The 18,254-nt window shown below is 45.6% G+C and overlaps 2 protein-coding genes across 16 annotated transcripts in view; one reads left to right on the forward strand and one right to left on the reverse strand.

The window, feature by feature from the left end:
• Window positions 1-1,590: 1,590 nt before the first annotated feature.
• On the reverse strand, window positions 1,591-18,232 carry LOC144300747 (uncharacterized). The gene is made up of 3 exons (XM_077877011.1): window positions 17,658-18,232; window positions 4,612-4,687; window positions 1,591-2,401 (listed from the first exon to the last, which is right to left on the reverse strand). Exons 1-3 carry the CDS (start codon window positions 18,230-18,232, stop codon window positions 1,604-1,606), a joined length of 1,449 nt encoding a protein of 482 aa, XP_077733137.1. The 3' UTR covers window positions 1,591-1,603.
• ATE1 (arginyltransferase 1) overlaps window positions 17,309-18,254 on the forward strand; it is a 165,388-nt gene continuing 164,442 nt past the window's right edge. For 5 of the 15 annotated variants that reach the window (XM_077877373.1, XM_077877372.1, XM_077877376.1 and 2 more), the window contains exon 1: window positions 17,801-17,993. In XM_077877373.1, the coding sequence (XP_077733499.1) occupies window positions 17,991-17,993 (3 nt within the window). In that variant the 5' untranslated portion in view covers window positions 17,801-17,990. Of the gene's footprint in view, window positions 17,465-17,797; window positions 17,994-18,254 lie in introns of those variants that run through there. The other 10 variants (XR_013367741.1, XM_077877385.1, XM_077877380.1 and 7 more) reach the window with 5 other exon arrangements.

Raw genomic sequence — 18,254 nt, forward strand, 5'->3', positions numbered from 1 at the left:
GACATCAGACTCCTGGCATGGAGGCTGTTTCTCCTTCTGCTGGGTGTCTCTACCTCTCTCTATGTCTCATGAATAAATAAAATCTTAAAAAAAAAATTAAACTTCTGAATAGGAGGGTGACTGGCTAGCTCAGTAGGCAGAGCATGCGACTCTTGATCAAACTCTTGACCTCAGGGTTGTGAGTTCAAGCCCCATGTTGAGCACGGAGCCTACTTTAGAAAAAAAAAAAACTTCTGAGCAGGGAAAAAGAAACCCAATATGTGTAATCTTTTAAGTATCAAACACATGTAACATCCCCAACCAAAGCCTTTCTTTTCCTCCATAACTTTGTGTTCTGATAGTACCTTGTTCTTAACTGCAGTCACCCTGTTTGTGCATCTCACATTGTTAGCATGTGCTTTCCAGTGCATTCCCCCAGGACCCTGGGTGTGCCTTATTTCTGTGCTGACAGTGGCCTGCAGGAGGTGGTGTCGAAGTCGGGTCAGGGCCTTGCTGTCCTAACTGCCTTGCCCAGGGACGTGTATTCTCAGGGCTCCCATTGCCCATGAGCTACACTACTCTGTAGTCTGTATTCTCCATCCAGTGCTTCATGACACGGAACTGGGTGTGTGCTGCTTTGACTTCTGTTCTCTCCAACTGGATTGTAAGCTCCTCGAAGGGCTACATCCTAGTCTTGGGTCTCTCTCAGGGCTAGGGCTTAGGCTTAGGTTTCTGACATCCTACAAAATTCTAGGCGCTTTGGAGAATACGAGACCATGTGTTTTCTGTGGCGTAATTGTAACAGGCTTTTAAACTCTTGGTCTATATTTACTTCTGCAGAGAGAGAACCAGGTCTCTGTAGTCAAGATCAACTCAGAGCTGTGGAATTAGGTTTCTTTGTATAAATATGCTTGTTTAGTTTTTGAGTCTTAACATAAAAGACAATGAAAAGGACAATGAAGGGTAGATGTGTGTGAGGGACTTTTCAGACCTTGGAGTAGTAGATTAAAAGATGGCTAAAAAAAAAAAAAAAAAAAAAAAAAAGATGGCTGCAGGTTTCTTTGAGAGGAAGTCTGTTTCCAACCCCCTTGAGTCTGGGCTGATCTTGGTGACCTGTCTGAGCAAGTGACGTTCTGGGACTGCAGAGGCTAGGTCAAAAGAAGCCTTGTGGTGTCTGACAGGTCACTGGAGCACAAGTCATTGTGTTAGTAAGACCAGAAACCACATGGAGAAGGGAGACAGGGACTGGGACCAGCTAAGCCCAGCCTTCTAGTCATCCCCAAGGGCATGTATGTGGTCTGTACCCTCTACACTAGTCTAGCTGTTATCTGAATATCCCCAAGTGGCTCTGGTGGTGTGGGATTGGGGAGAAAAAGTGCCCAGCTGAGCTCTGCCTGAATTCCTGATAGATATAGAATTGTGAGGTATAGTAAAATAGTGGTGGTTTTAAGTCACTATGTTTTGGGATAGTTATGCAGATAGTTGAAACACTTGGTGTAACTCCCTGCCCAAGTTTGATGCAAACAAACTTAGAAATGAAATTTGGGGGTATGGGATTTTACTGCACTACCAGTTGTCAAAGTATGCCAGCCTGAAAAAGAAATACAGTAATCCAGAAAATAACTTAAACTTTATTTTTTCCTAGTTGGCTTCTCAAAAATGGTGGTATGCTCAAGAGCTCTCGTTGGAGTGGCTTTTTTATATAATCACCCTTTCTGGACTTTTCCATGAGGATGGTCACTTCTATGAGTGCTTCCTGATAAGGCTGGGCAATGGGGTAGGCTGTGACCAGTTCGTACTCCTTCTCTTCGTCCTTGTGTGTCGCAGGCCTGTGGAGGGGAGGAGCCGAGGTAGAGAGCCTGCAAGAATGCAGTCTCTCGCTTCTCTGCTCCATGAGCTCTCTCCCCCGAATCATTCGATTCTGATGCCCCTTGATCTGTTCCTTCGCCGAGGCCACCCTGTGCTTTCTGGTCTTAGTTTTGTGTGTTTTCTGGATAGCTTCAGTTTTTTCCTCCTTCCCTAGGGTGAGTACTTGGGGGAAGGCTGTTTCACTTGGGATCCTTTGAGGGAGGAGCCGATACTTGTGGTCTCTGAGGCCTCTGGCTCGTTCGACTCGGTATATGTGCTTCTGTATCTGGCCCAGCTCCCTCTCAGGCACTAGGTGGTCCTGCTTTTTAGCATCTCCTGTTTTTTCACTTTGTGGTCTCTCTCTCTCTATTTTAATTTTCCACCTTGGAACTACTACGTATTTCCAGGCTTCTCCCAGCATCATTTCTTGACGTTGGCGATGGTAGTATGCCTCTGCTTTGGCAAACCGGAAGTCAAAAGACATGGCTTTAAGCTGATGAAGTGTTTCATTCTCCTGCTGAGACTTTTGGAGTAACAACTTCCTCACTTTTGAAGAATGGACACCACCTAAACTCTTGTCAGAGGGAAGTATGAGAAGGTTTTTAAGCCCGATGTCCTTTGTCTCAGGCCATGACACAGATCGCAGGTGGTGAGCAGCTCTGCCTGGCACTCTGACACCATGCCCCTGTTAGGGCCTCTTGGCCATGGTCCCTGGCTTTCTCTTCCAACCTCCCACTCTCCCCTCCCCCAGAATCCCCCTCCAGGTGAGGATTTCACCTTAGACTTCCTTGAGAAAACAGAAGGAACACCCTGGTCTTCCCGTTGCCAGAACCACAACCTTGCGTCTATCCCAGACTCGGCCTTTACAATGGAAACGTGGCCAGTTCTCCACACCAGCTCTCCCCACCCCCGCCCCACCCTATCCTTGTGAAGCTTCAAGAACTTCAATTCGCTATTACCAAATTCTCTTTCCTGTTTCATCAAAATTTCCCCTGTACTGGATCACTCCACCAGCATAACAATATGTTCTAGTAGATCTACCATCTTTAAACAGACAAGGAAAACATTTCCTTTGCTTCACATCCCATCTCAGTTCCCCTTCACAGCATGCCATGAAGCAGGTACTTAGAACCCTCTCTGCTTCCCCACCTCCCTGTACCCCCCAGTCCTTCTCTGTTGGGTTTCCATGCCCCCCCCCACCCCCAGACTGCTGTTGTCTAGGTCATGAGGGATGACAAGTTCAGCGGTCCTGGCTCTGTCCCTGTCACATTTGTCCTCAGTGGCATTTTACAGTGCTGAGCACTCTTTCCTCCTTGAAATACTTTACTTTCCTCTGGCTTCCAGGCTGTGGCCAAGGGCTTGTGACCAAGGCTATGTTAGACTCCCCTAGACTGTTCCAGCCATTAGCTGAATATCCCCAGGTGACTGAATAGCCCTTCATTTCCTTCCTACCTCATGGCCACATCCTTCCACCTGCTTTGCTGGTGGAATACAAGAAAATGTAACAGAAATTGTCACTGAAGATGAGCCTAGTCTAATTTAGGCTTCCTTGGACATGGGCAGTCTCAATCACTCAATGGGGTGACCTACCATGTGTCAGGGACTGCTCTAGAGGGGGCAGTAAGGCATGAGCAAGACTGTTGAGGCGCATGAAACCGCCCTGTACTCACCTCTCAACTTCACACCTAGATACTGTCCACTTAACATCTCTACTTGGCCCTTCTTCCAGAGTGTTTCCTTTGGTTCCCCCTTCTCAGTCCTGTACCGACTACAAAATGCCCCCACCCTAGGGTGGCAGCCTAACTGGCTTCCCTGAGTCCACACTTCTCTCTCTCTGGCCCCAGCCCCATCAGACCACTCACACAGCAACTGGAGTGGTCTTTGTATCTTACAAATCTGAGCATTTTCCTGCCTGCATTGAAACCTAGGATAGCTGAGTGAAGTAAGTCAGTCGGAGAAGGACAAACATTATATGTTCTCGTTCATTTGGGGAATATAAATAATAGTGAAAGGGAATATAAGGGAAGGGAGAAGAAATGTGTGGGAAATATCAGAAAGGGAGACAGAACGTAAAGACTGCTAACTCTGGGAAACGAACTAGGGGTGGTAGAAGGGGAGGAGGGCGGGGGGTGAGAGTGAATGGGTGACGGGCACTGGGGGTTATTCTGTATGTTAGTAAATTGAACACCAATAAAAAACTAAAAAGAAAAAAAAATAATCAAAAAAAAAAAAAAAAAGAAAAAAAAGAAACCTAGGATAGCATCCCCCATTGCTTTTAGGAAAAAATCCCCAAATCCAGTATGGGATTTGTAATTTGGCTCCTGACTGCCTCTCAGCTTGACTGCTTGCTCACTGTGCTGCAGGCACTCTGACTTTTTCTGTTTCCCAAAAACCATATTCTTTTTGCCATCTGAGCATTGTCACATGTTCTTCCTTCATATACTCCCAAACACACAACACGGCACCTCTGACTATAGTACTTATGTACATAACTTGTAGGTTTAGCTTGTTATTTCCTCAGACCTTCCACGTATTCATTCAAATAAAATCCCATCTTTCATGACCCTTATCACAATCTGTGAGGACTGTTTCATGCCCACCTGTCTAGGCTCCGTGGGGGGCACAAGCGACATCTGTTTTGGTCAATGCTGTCCAACTGACACCATAGGCCTAACAGACAAAGCACGCTTGGTTTGAAACACTCGGGCCCTTTCTACCTTGAGGGAGAAACTTTTTATGCTGGTATTACTGGCTCCAAAGTTCTCAGTAAACGTATTTCCTCACCTTAATCTTCTTTTCTAGTGGGGACTGGGAACCCACTGCGATCCGAGGGTCGCAGGTGCTTTTGGCCCACACCAATCTGGAAGATTAAAAAGAAACCACACTAGGATTTGGAGAAAGGTATCAGGAAACGTGGCTCTGGTATGAACTGAGGGAGGGAGGTGATTTGGGACTCGCTCTTCATATGTAACGAGAAGCATTTCTCTGTGTCTACTGGGGGCAGCACTAAGGCTGACTTCTAGCCTTCCTTGGAGCAAGGAAGAAATGCTCTCTGATAAAAGTAGGGACAAAGAGCCATACTGAGTTTGAGGTTGAGACTAACAAATACCTTTATTTTAACACTGGAAAGGGGAGGCTGAGTTGCTCTTTCTAATTCCACAAACCACTGTTGGTATAATTGAAAAGAACCTCGCCTTTGATGAGAAAATGACTTTTCAAAGCAGGTAAGTCCCTTTTAAGTTCAGTTATGCATAAAATGATAAATAATTTAATTTATAAACTATCATTAATTTCCAACAGCTAACTGGAACATGTTTCATGATTCTTGTCAAAGGTTTATGTTTCAGATAGCCAAATTTGATGGCAATAAAGTTCGTTTTTTAAATTTAATCCAGGAAAATACAGCCGGGAAATTTGCAGCCACATGTAGGTATCCTGGAAAACTCTTATTTCTTAACCTGCTTAGTTAGCAAATAGGTTCTATGTTTAGCAACCTGGGTTGTAAGTATTCTGTTTCTCTGACTTCTCTTTGTGGCAAAAGAGGTTATAACATAGTCCGGTAAAAAACAAAACTATTAATTACCATGTAAGTAAAGCTAATTTCTTAAACAGACTCCTGCTTCTGCTTTCATGTTTTTCTTTCCTAAGGGGTTCTTGTATTATCTCCGTAACAGCATTTACTGAGCTTACCATACTCCGAGTGATGTGCCGGGACCTTAAATGGGTCCTTTCACTTCGTGTCCCATATGGTATGTGAGGGAGGCACTCCTCAGGCCTCACTGCAAAGACAACTGAGGCCGGAGAGGTTCAGGACCTTGTCACAGGTCCCGGGGCCATTTCAGAGGCAGGATGTGCACCTGCGTGATGCCAGAGCACAAAATTTTCATTCCTGTGCTACACTTGTTCCCAGATAAGTGAACATTCTCCTGCCTTTACTCAAAATGGAAGGAAGAAATACCTACTGTTCTTCTGCACTCAGATCCAGCCATTCTGAGTCTGTCATCAGAGGAGGGCATGAGGGTGGGGTCTCCCCAGCCGGATGCTCCTTCTGTGGGCTCTCTCTGCACTCCCCCTGCCCGGCACCCATGGTGTCCCCTTGGGGAGCCTTCTACTGTGTATCATCCATGTCCCTTTTCTCTGCCAGTGCCCTCTCCATCGCCAGCTTTGTGAACAACATGCTTGCTCTTCACTGTCTTCCTCACGGCGTCTGCCTTCCCAGCGCTGGCCTCCAGTCTCTTTCTGTCCTGCAAAAGTCCTATTCTCCAGACACCACGTTCCCTGCCCTCTTTCAGACTTTCAGCCCTCTACTGTTGATCCTTCAGGATGTCTTGGTTGATTTCTAGGACAACCAGAGGCAGTCACAAGCTTTTCTATGTGTCATCACCATCCTAGATTGATACTACTGTGAGGTGGCAGGTGAAGACATCTTCTGGTTGGCAGGGAATGCACTCCGGTGTGAGCTGGGCTGAATGGCCACAGACAAAGTGCAAGGACAGCTCTTCTCAGTGCAGTTGGAGAAAACATCTTCCAAGGCAACAGGAATGTCTCTTTGTCTTTTTTGTTTGGTTGGGTTTTTGTGGGGGGATTGGGGGAAAATATATATTGTGTATCTTCCATGGGAATGGAATCTGTGGAGAGCCCTGGGCCGAGGGGAGATCCTGCATGCACATTCCCAGTAGCTGGCAGGATGGACAAGTGTGCAGGTGGCCTGGTCACATGATCTCACCATCACTCAGCTGGTGTGTCACTCAGTTAAATGCTGCTGCTGCTGCTATGGAGGTTTTGAGCTCTGCTACTCCTTAATCAACTTTTAGCCATATATTATTTAATTATGTACATAATTAGACAATACACAAATGTCAAAATACAAGTTAATGAAACAATTCACCATATATTTAAGCTGTGGATGTCCAAATAAAGTCTTCATTGTTTATACTTTTACCATTGAGAGGTCTCTACTTCTTAAAATGTGAAAGGAGAAAATATAGTGATTAATTATAACCTGGTTTCTTATTCATTGAGAATAAAATCTATCCCAACTCAAATATTCTGTTTGTAGAGATGTGCTTGACACCACAACCCTGAACTCATTCAGAAATGAAATAATTACGAAAGTAAACATGGATATTTTATCAAAACTCAAAGAATTCCAAATAGCAAGTCATGACAGTGATTTCTATTTTCACACCAAAACCTTGGACCATATTACAACCATCATTTTAATACTCACAAGATACCATTTTAACACTGACAAATGTCATGTCACTCAGGTGTCAAATGCACATGCTGTTAATTCAGCCAAAATTTGTATACACCGGTGATGTGACAACATCATACTACCACCCATTCCTAGCTTCATGGACTAGGAGCCAGGCACTATGTGAAATGCTTAAAGGTAGTTGCATCTGGGTGGCTCAGTGGGTTAAACGTCTGTCTTCAGCTCGGGTCATGATCCCGGGGTCCTGGGATGGAGCCCTGTGTCAGGCTCCCTGCTCAGTGGGGAGCCTGCTTCTCCCTCTCCTCCTGCTGCTCCCCCTGCTTGTGCTCTCTTGCTCTCTCTCACAAATAAAATCTTAAAAAAAAATAAAGTGCTAAAAGGTAATATCTTATTTACCCTCCTGAAAACCAAATATAGCGCCCCCCCCTTTTTTTTTTGAGAAAGAGAAAGTGAGCATGAGTGGGGTAGGGGACCGAGAGGGGGAGAGAGAAACTTACGCAGGCTCCAATGCCCAGCATGGAGCCCAACATCCTGCTCAGTCTCACAACCCTGAGATCATGACCTGAGCCAAAATCAAGAGTCAGGTGGATGTTTAACCAACTGAGCCACCTCAGGCATCCCTAGCCTCCTTTTTGGTAAAGAAAAATATGCAATTCCTAGTATAAGCCTCTTTTTAAGTAAAGAATCAGCTTAATTAAAACAAAAAAAGATAATCATGTGGACCTACAAGGACTTTTAAGTATTATGCTTTGAATTGTTTCTTTTTCCTGATAAGAGAAACAAGGGATGAAGACTATAAGCCAGGGAGATAAAAAACAAAACAAAACAAAACAAAAAACCTTTTTGAAAAAAAAAAAAAAAAAAAAAAAACCTTTTTGACAGCAAACCAGGTTGAAACAAACTATCAGCAAGACTAGACTTTGCCCTAACATAAACCAAAAGTGGCCTGAGTTGCGTCTTTCTGTGAAAGATATAAAAAGAACTCTTTGCTAACAAGTTTGTTTTTTTTGCTAACAAATATTTTATCATATACCTAAATTTTAATCTTTTGTCAAAAGCCATGGAAGGTGTTGGAATAGTTATGAGAAGTCCTCGCTGGGGAAGGTGAATAGTGGCTCCTAAAATGACTGTTAACCACTTCTCATGACACGGAACTTGAAACAAACTTCAGAGTGTTTGTCACAGACTAACTGCCAGCATTGGAAACCACGCCGGCCCGCTGATTCTATTTTGCAGGAGTTGAAAAACAGACTTAAGTAAAAAAATAAGAGTGCCTCTGATAGTATCTAAACATGCAACACTGACACTCCAACCACCCTATTCGGTAATGTTACTATTCTGCCCACTTTCCTTTTTTTTTTTTTTTTTTTTTTTAAGATTTTATTTATTCATGGGAGACACAGGCAGAGAAGCAGGCTCCATGCAGGGAGCATGACGCAGGACTCGATCCTGGGAGTCCAGGATCACACCCTGGGCTGAAGGCAGGCGCTAAACCACTGAGCCACCCAGGGATCCCTCTGCCCACTTTCCAAAGGAGGAAACATGTCTAAGAGGGTTATGTGATGTGTTCAAGGCCACACAGTTGCCCAGTGGGAGCCAAACTTAAAAATGGATGTCTAAAAGCAAAGCTTGTGATTTTACACATGCCATCCCACCCAACCTTGGAATATGGGAGGGGTGGAAACAGTCATCACCTTTGTGGAGCTCACAACCCAATGGGGGAGGCCAGAAATAGGCACAAGTGCACTCTTTGTGTTGTACGTTCCATGGGTTTTAACAAACATATAGTGACAGGTGTCCATCATTACTGCATCGTACAGAATTTTATCACTGCCCTAAAAATCCCATGTTCCAGCCATGTGTCCCTCCCTCCCTCTGCATCTTAAACCCCAGGAACCACTGATCTCCTTACAGTCTCACAGTTCGGCCACTTCCACAATGTCATGTAGTTGGCATCACACAGCATGGCTTTTTCATGCTGAAAAGGCTTCAGATTGCCTTGTTTCAGTTAGCAATATGCTTTAAGTGTTCCTATCTTTTCATGGCTTCATAGCTCATTTCTTATCACTGAACAATATTCCATTGTTGGTTTATGCATTCACCTAGTGAAGGACAGCTTGCTGGCTTCCAGTTTTGACAATTATGAATAAAGCTACTAGCTACCATTAACATTTGTGTACAGGTTTTTGTGTGGACATAAGCTTTTGACTAATTCGGTTCTACGCCGGGATTATTGGATCATAGGGTAAGAGTATGTTTAGTTTTATAAGAAACTGCCAAACTATCTTCCAAAATAGCTGTACATTTTGCCTCCCCACCAGCAATGAATGAGAGTTCCTACTGCTCCACGGCCTTGCTAATATTTAGTGTCATCAGTGTTGTGAATTTTTTAGCCACTGTAGGAGGTATGAACGCTATTTTGTTATCATTTTAATTTGCAATTTGCTAATAACATGATGCTCCACATCTTATTATATGCTTATTTCCATCTGTTTATCTTTGGTAGGTATATGTTCAGATCTTCTGCCCATTTTTAATTGGGTTGTTTTCTTGCTGAGAACTCAAAATTTTTTTGCATCTACTGATTTGTCTTTAGCAGGTTGATGACATGAATTACATTGTTTTGAAAGGTATAACAGCATATAATTCTTTTTACAAGTATGTACTGTAAGCGTATTTTCTCTTATGACTTTCTTAACATCTTTTTCTAGATTACTTTATTGTAAGAATATAGTCTACAATACACATAATACAAAAAATATTAACCGATTGTGTTGTTGACAAGGCTTCTGGTCAACAGTAGGGTTTTAGTAGCTGCTTTGGAGGGAGTCAAAATTTATATGTGGATTTTTGACGTGTGTGTCGGCGGGGGGGGTGGCGGGGAGGCTGGTACCCCTAACCCCAACATTGTTCAAGGGTCAACTGTATTTTCATTTAGTTCAGAATATTTCTGAGCTTCTTTGACTCAGTGTTGCATGTTGTTTAACCTCTGAATATTTTGGGATTCTCCAACTACCTTTCTGTTGTTGAAATTTAGTTTAATTCCATTGTGCTCTGAAAGCATACTTTATATGGTTTCTATTCTTTTAAACTTGTTGAGGTGTTTTTTTAATGGCACAGAAGGTGGTCTATTTTGAATGTTCTACGTGAGCTTGAGAAGAGTGGATTAAGTACTCTACAGACGTCAGTTAGATCCAGTTGATTGATGGGTGTTGTTGAGTTCAGTCATGTCCTTACTAATTTTTTGCCTGTTGATCTGTCAATTACCCAGATAAAGGGTGCAAAGTCTCTATCATCATATTTCTCCTTGCAATTCTTTTTTTTTTATTTATTTATGATAGTCACAGAGAGAGAGAGAGAGAGAGAGAGAGAGAGGCAGAGACACAGGCAGAGGGAGAAGCAGGCTCCATGCACCGGGAGCCCGACGTGGGATTCGATCCCAGGTCTCCAGGATCGCGCCCTGGGCCAAAGGCAGGCGCCAAACTGCTGCGCCACCCAGGGATCCCTTCTCCTTGCAATTCTCAGGTTTTGCCTCACATATTTTGCCATTCTTGCTAGGTGCATACACATTAAAAATTGTCTTCTTGGAGAACTTACCACTTATCACTATGTAATGTCCCTCTTTATCCCTAACTTTCCTTGCTCTGAAATTTACTTTGAATGTAAAGTAGCTACTTTACTTTTGTAGCTACTCTAGCTTTTGTTTAGTGTTAACAACAATAGATCTAGCAACAGTAGATCTTTCTTCATCCTTTTACTTTTAATCTAACTTTGTTTTTACATTTAGAGTGGTGTTTCTGGATAGGTAATATATTTGGTAAATATATTATATAATTAATATAGGTAATTAATATAATTTGGTCTTTTTTTTTTTTTATCCAGTCTGACAGTTTTTTTTTTTTGACAGTCTGTTTTTTAATTGGTATGTTCAGACCATTGACATTTAAAGTAATTGGTATAATTGGGTTAATATCCACTGTATTTTAAAATATTTTTTATTTGGCAGAGAGAGAGAGAGAGAGAGAGAGCACAAATAGGGGGTGCAGCAAGTAGGAGAGGGAGAAGCAGGCTCCTCGCTGAACAGGGAGTCTGACACGGGACCCTGGGATCATTACCTGAGCTGAAGGCAGACACTTTACTGAGCCACCCAGGCACCCCAAGATCTACTTTGTTACTGTTTTCAAGTCACTGCTCTTGTTCTTTTTTTGTTCTTTTTGTCTTCCACTCTTTTCCTGTTTTCTCTAGTTTTAATTGTGCATTTCATGATTCTATTTTTTTTCTCCTCTCCTAGCAGAGCAATTTTCTTTTCTTTTCTAAATGGTTATCCTTGAGTTTGCACTATACATTGACAGCTAACCCAATTCTCTTTTAGATAACACTACTACTTCACTTCATAGGTGGTGCAAGTACCTTATAAGAGTACTCCCAGTTTCTCTCTCCCATCCATTATAACATTGCTGTCATTCACTTACCCATAAACTTATAAAATTAGCTTAGGCAAATTGCTATTTTGAATTAACAGAACAATTAAATTTTAAAAAATGAAACATTTGGTTTTATCTTCATTTATTCCTTCTCTAGTAATGCTTTTCTCCTTTTTTGTCTGACCTAAATTATCTTCCCTTTCTGAAGAATTTTAGTATTTCTTACAAACCAGGTCTACTGGTGACAAATTCCCTTCATTTTTGTCTGAGAAGGAGTAGCTTGTTTTATTGAGCTTCACTTTACTGTACTTTGCTGATATTGTGTTTTTTTATTTTATTTTTTTATTGTTTTTTAGAAATTGAAGGTTTGTGGCAATTCTGCACTGAATAAGTTTATTGGCAATATTTTTCCAACAGTATTTGGTCACTTTGTGTCTCTGCATCACATTTTGGTGATTCTTGTGATGTTTCAAACTTTTTCGTTATTACGGTATTTGTTTTGGTGATCTGTGATCAGTGATGATGGCTGGCTGAGAGTTCAGATGGTAGTTAGCATTTTTTAGTAATAAAGCATTTTATTTTATTTTAGTTTTTTAAAAGATTTTATTTATTTATTCATGAGAACACACAGAGAGGATTGAGAGAGAGAGGCAGAGACACAGGCAGAGGGAGAAGCAGGCTCCATGCAGGGAGCCCGACGTGGGACTCGATCCTGGGTCTCCAGGATCACAACCTGGGCTGAAGGAGGTGCTAAACCGCTGAGCCACCCGGGCTGCCCTAATAAAGCATTTTAAATTAAGGTATATACTTTTTTTTTTTAGACATAATGCCAACGCACAGTTACTTTTCTGTAAAAACCAAGACATTCATTTGACTTGATCACAAGATTTGCTTTACTGCAGTGATCAGGAACTGAAACACAGTATCTCCAAGGTATGTCTGCAGTTCTTTCACTTTTGCAGGATAATTTCACCGGCTAAAGAACTGTAGGTTGATGGGTTTCCCTCCAACACTTTAAATATTTCATATCCCTCTCTTCTTGCTTGCATACTTTCTACAGAAAAGTCTGATGTAATTCTTATTCTTGCTTCTCTATTTAGTGCGGGTTATCTTTCCTCTGGCTTTTTCAAGAGTTTTACTTGTCTTTGATTTTATGCATTTTGAATGTGATTACATGAACGTAGATTTTTGGCATTTATCCTAATGTTCTATACAACTATAATTTAAAAATGCAAATACATTTTAAATAAAGTAAAATAAAAAGCTCAGTTCCTTTGCTACACTAGCCACATCTTAGGTGCTCAGTAGCCATGAATGTTTAGTCGCTGTTAAAAATAAAACTGTCAGTTATTTTACTAGCAAAAATGGGTTTATTTGGGGATAGCCTAGAACTGCAATCTGAGGGAAGCCAGCCACAGCAAAACTACAGGCTAGTCCAGAAAACAGAAAAAAAATTTTTAATTTTATTTATTTATTCATAAGAGACCCAGAGAGAGGCAGAGACACAGGCAGAGGGAGAAGCAGGCTCCATGTGGGGAGCCCGATGTGGGACTCGATCCTGGAATTCCAGGATTATGCCCTGAGCCAAAGGCAGACATCCAACCACTGAGCCACCCAGGCGTCCTTCCATTGGAGTTTTGATGTAGAATAGCTTTTCATTGGCTGGGTTGTTGCCAGGGGAAGAGGAAGAACTTTCTTCTTACCGGGTAGTAAAACAGTATCCACCCTGCAAGATGTTTCTTCCTTTTGGGTCTGGTAAGTAGGGTTGGGCATGATAGCTTCTCCACCCGCATTCTAAATGAGGTTTCTTTGGTTAATTTTTACACTACCAATTGGAGAGCCCACATCTACATAATGGAGGGAAAGGTCCAATCTGAGGCTTCTGGGCCGTGAATAGCCCACAGAGGAAAACATCTTCAAGGGCTCCAACGTCACCAGCATTTGAGACCCCTGGTGTTCCTATTTGCCTGCCTGTCTCTGCTCACACCATGCCTTCATTAAAAAAAAAAAAAAATTAAATTTGCCAACATATAGTCTAACACCCAGTGCTCATCCCAACAAGCGCCCTCCTTAGTGCTGGTCACTCAGTTACCCCATCCTCCACCCAACCCCACACCTCCTTCCTAGAGTGCTCTGCTCCTCTTCTCTGCCTCAGGTTATCTGTATTTTACTCATTTTTCCCTGACTCAACTTAGGTCCCATCTACTCACATACTTTTTTTTTTTTTTTTTCAGAATTAAGAGGAATGTGTTTCATGTCATTCCCTTTAGTTTAAGGAACATGAATTGGGCCTATCCCATCCAGATCCTTTCACATCATCAGGGCCTTATACTGAGCTTCACTCTTATGCTCTGCAGACTCATTATCACACTTAGTGATAGAAAAATGGAAAAAAAAAAAAAAAAAAGGAAAACATGTTACCAGGCCGGTCCACACATGTTAGTGTTGCCAGCATGTCATTAGGTAAGAAATTTAAAAGTAAACACTACCTGATGCTAGCAATTTTATGAATAAAATAATATTCCAACAATGTCCTCTTCCCATGTCTGTCCACAAAAAGGGGGAAACTGAAGCTTTGCTTTATTTTTATTTAGGCCTGGAAGATGAAAACTTAGTCACTAACTTTCAGCAAAATAATGACATCTAGGAACCACTGCCATATAGTCTTTGTTGATCTCTTTTCCAGAATTTTATTTTTGTCACCTTTCTCCCTCTGCTGTGGAAGGTAATCAAAAAGACATGACCACAAGTTGACCCATGAGCTGGACCCAGGTGATCAGAGCCTCCTCACCTCCTCCCCCATCTGTAGAATGTGGGTCCCACTTGCTTTTTCCATTCCCAGAGGTTGCTGCAAGGACGTTGCCTTGAGATAATGATGTGACATTGGGAATGCCTGCACAGTACACTTGACTGAACCCAGTTAAGGCCTCTCTCTATACAAACTTTGAAGATTTAGGTGCTTAATAGCCATGGCTCGTGCGGTGGGTGTGGGGATCCATTCATCTTGTTGCTGCCCAAGTGAAGCCTCCTATGTAAGTTCCCTTTGCTTATTAAGACTGCCACCGACCTGGGCGCCTTGGTGGCTCAGTCGGTTAAACATCCGACTCTTGGTTTTGACTTAGGTCCTTATTTAATGACCTGTGAGATGAAGCCCCACATCAGGCTCCACACTCAGTGGGAATTTGCTCTGTCCCTCTCCCTGTTTGTGCATGCTCGCTCTCATTCATTCATAAATAAATCTTAAAAAAATCCTGCCACCTACCAACTTGAGAGTGGCCCGCCTCTACCTTTGGTCTCTCCCTGCCCTCTTACATCTCTTTCTAGTCGTGTGATCTTAAGCAGATTATTTAGCCTCTCTGGTCTTCATTTCCTATGTTGTTAAGTAAACGTAAGGATTAAGTGAGTTAACATATGCCTAGGACATTGGCATTGTAGCCCAAGGTTGGCATTTCCTGGCAGAGGTTGGTCTAATGCTTGGGATAAGGTTGGGACAAAGGGACAGAAGTGAATTGGTACAGGACTATAAGAAAAACAAAAAGCCTCCTGGCCTTCTACTTTGTTTGAGTATGGCACCTGCTGTCTTTGTTTCATCCCATTCAGGCCTTTACTTTCCTCCACAATGAGAGCCTGTCTAGGAGAGGACTGGGAATATTCAAATCTGCCATAATGGACAAAATGAATGAAGTCTGTCTTAATGGGTATTGATATGTAGCAAGGAACCTTCAAGTTGAAGGAGGAACTGGAGAAACCTGGAGGGGCCCGGAGAACCTCCTATATGCTACACAGCTATTTCTTAGGTTTTTTTTTTTTTCCCCATTGAGGCACAAGTGATGCTTAGTAATAGAACAGGTCAGGCAGGGCAGCCCGGGTGGCTCAACGGATTAGCGCTGCCTTCAGCCCAGGATGTAATCCTGGAGACCTAGGATCGAGTCCCACATTGGGCTCCCTGCATGGCGCCTGCTTCTGTCTCTCTCTCTCTCCCTCTCTGTTTCTGTGTGTCTCTCATGAATAAATAAAATCTTAAAAAAAAAAAAAAAAGAACAGGTCACGTGGCTACCAAGAAACCTCAACTTAAGCAGGCATGTATCCATTGGAGTCAGGAATGTTGAAACTGATCTCAGAAGTCTACCTCTGTTTTCCAAATGTCATAATCTCACTTTCCAAAACACTGCAAAAAGATAATTGGCTTTGGGCAGTCGGGGTGGCTCAGCAGTTTAGCATCTGCCTTCAGCCCAGGGCCTGATCCCAGAGTCCCAGGATTGAGTCCCACATTGGGCTCCCCACAGGGAGCCTGCTTCTCCCTCTGCCTGTGTCTCTGCCTCTCTGTGTGTGTGTCTCTCATGAACAAATAAATAAAATCTTAAAAAAAAAGATAAAAGATAATCAGCTTTGTAGTTGACCAGGAAAAATAAAAGACGGACAAGCCTAAATTACCTACGCACCTAAAGATTAAGGAATATGACCTTGTTGGAAATACTCATTTTCATACTTTGCTCCTGTCACTCCTTTAAAAAAAAAATTCCTCTTTAATATAGGGCTGCAAATTGGGAAGTCCACCGGCTGAATTCAACCTACATAAATGGTTTGTTTGGCTTGTACAATTAAACACACACACACAGAGACAAGAACTCCACAATCTTTAAAAGTAACATTTAAAATATTCTGCATTAAAACTAAAACAAACAAAAAAAATCAAGATTTTCAGCTTCTCTTTCAAAGTTCTAGGATGTGGTGGCAATAGTAGGCAGCCACTAGCTCTGACAGCTGTTTGTTCAATTCACCAAGGCCAGCCACTCACAGAACACCTGCAGGGGTACCCGTAACACCTGCAGCAGTACCTGTAGCACCTGCAGGGGTACTTGTAACATGGGCAGGGGAACCTGCAGGGGAACCTGTAACACCTGCAGCAGTGCCCGACACACCTGCAAGGGTACCTGTAACAGGAGCAGGGGTACCTGCAGGGGAACCTGTAACACCTGCAGGGCTACCTGTAACACCTGCAGGGGTACCTGTAACACGAGCAGGGGTACCTGCAGGGGGAACCCGTAACACCTGCAGAACCTGTAACACGGGCAGGGATACCTGCAGGGGTACCAATAACACGGGCAGGGTTACCCGTAACACCTGTAGGGGAACCCATAACACCTGCAGAGGTACCTGCAGGGGAACCCCTAACACCTGCAGAACTTGTAACACGGGCAGGGGTACCTGCAGGGGAACCTGTAACGTGGTCAGGGGAACCCATAACACCTGCAGGGGTACCTGTAACACCTGCAGAACCTGTAACACGGGCAGGGGTACCTGTAACACCTGCAGGGGAACCCGTAACACCTGCAGAACCTGTAACACGGGCAGGGGTACCTGCAGGGGAACCTGTAACAGCAGCGGTGCCCGTAACACCTGCAGGGGTACCTGTAACACGGGCAGGGGAACCCGTAACAGCTGCAGGGCTACCCGTACATGGCACTAAGAGTGGACGCGCCGGTTTGGAAGCTGGAGTCGGCTTCGCACACGGGGGCCCGGGCCGGCCCGAGGAGGTAACGTCTACGCGGACACCCGCAGGAAGCGACTGAGTCACCACCTCCGTGCCTCAGTTTCCGCGTCTGTAAAGCAGGCGCTTGGCCAGGGGCGCTTGCAGCACTCGCGGCGAGGCACAGGCGAGGCCTCATGCGGAGGGTTGGCCCGGCCCGGGGCCCGGGGGCCGGGGCCCAGCCACCGCCGCTGCGAACGCCTCGGGCAGCCGCGGCGGGGCCGGCCCCGAGGGGCGCGGGCCGGGGCGCTGGGACGGCCCCGCCAGGCCCCGGCCTCCTCGGCCGCCTCTCCTCCCCGCCGCGGGCCCCCGCGCTCCGCCGAGGTCGGCCCCGGGGCGCCGAGAGGCGTGGCCGGCCCCGGCGGACCCCGGAGGCGGCCATGGCCTCGGTGGTGGAGTACAAGGGGCTCAAGGCCGGCTACCGCTGCGGCTACTGCGACTCCGAGGAGGGCAAGGTGTCCTGCGGTGAGTGTCCCCGCGGGCCGGGCTGGCGCGGCCACCTGGCGTCCGGCCCCCGCGCCCCCGCCGCTCCCCCTGCCCCCGCGCCGGCCTCCCGCCTGGGAGCGCACAGGCCGGGCACCCCACACTCCCGCTCCCCTCTCCGCGCGTCTCTAGCCAGACTGCTTCCCTGCACGCTCCTCTCCCCCCTCACCCTCACCGAAGATGGCGGTCCGGGTCGGAGAAGGGACGGAAATAGCGAAGGCTGCCCTCGGTCAAGATGGCGCGGGCGGCGTCAGCGTGCGGGGGGCTCGCGGCGAACCCGGCCCGCGGGCGCCCGAGCGGCTTCGCGCGCGCCTCGGGGACTCCCGGGCGGCGCGGAGCATTGTGGGGTGGCGGCGGCGGCGGCGGGGCCGGGTCAGGTCGCGTCGCGTTTGGAGGGCCGCGACCATGGCTTCCTGGGCCGCCCTGTCGCCCAGCATCGTGGAGTATTTCGAGGGCGAGGACTCCTACCGCTGCGGCTATTGCAAGAACGAGTCGGGCAGTCGCTCCAATGGTGAGCGGGCCGGCGGGCGGGGGAGGGCGTCGCGGCCTCGGGGGGCTCCGCAGCCGGCGGGGGGGGAGGGGAGCGGCGCCCCGGGCTGCCCCGCGCTGCCCCGCGCTGCCCCGCGCTGCCCCGCGCTGCCCCGCGCTGCCCCTCGCTGCCCCGCGCGGCGGCTGGAGCCCCCGGCCGCGGCCCGCCCCGAGGAGGGGGTGCGGCCCGCGGCTCGCTGCCTTCGGGCCGTGGCTGTCCATTAAAACGAACCCCGGCTCTGAT

Source organism: Canis aureus, chromosome 29 (genome assembly GCF_053574225.1).
Source record: "Canis aureus isolate CA01 chromosome 29, VMU_Caureus_v.1.0, whole genome shotgun sequence".
NCBI classification, from domain to species: Eukaryota; Metazoa; Chordata; class Mammalia; order Carnivora; family Canidae; genus Canis; species Canis aureus.

What these genes read in the sequence shown, in the direction of transcription:
- LOC144300747 (XM_077877011.1), bottom strand. Translation starts at nt 18,232, where the DNA reads ATGGACAGCCACGGCCCGAAGGCAGCGAGCCGCGGGCCGCACCCCCTC. An exon ending in GACCCGGACCGCCATCTTCG is followed by an intron (nt 4,688 to 17,657) that starts GTGAGGGTGAGG and finishes TTAATCTTCCAG; the next exon opens with ATTGGTGTGGGCCAAAAGCA. An exon ending in CACTAGAAAAGAAGATTAAG is followed by an intron (nt 2,402 to 4,611) that starts GTGAGGAAATAC and finishes CCCTCTGACAAG; the next exon opens with AGTTTAGGTGGTGTCCATTC.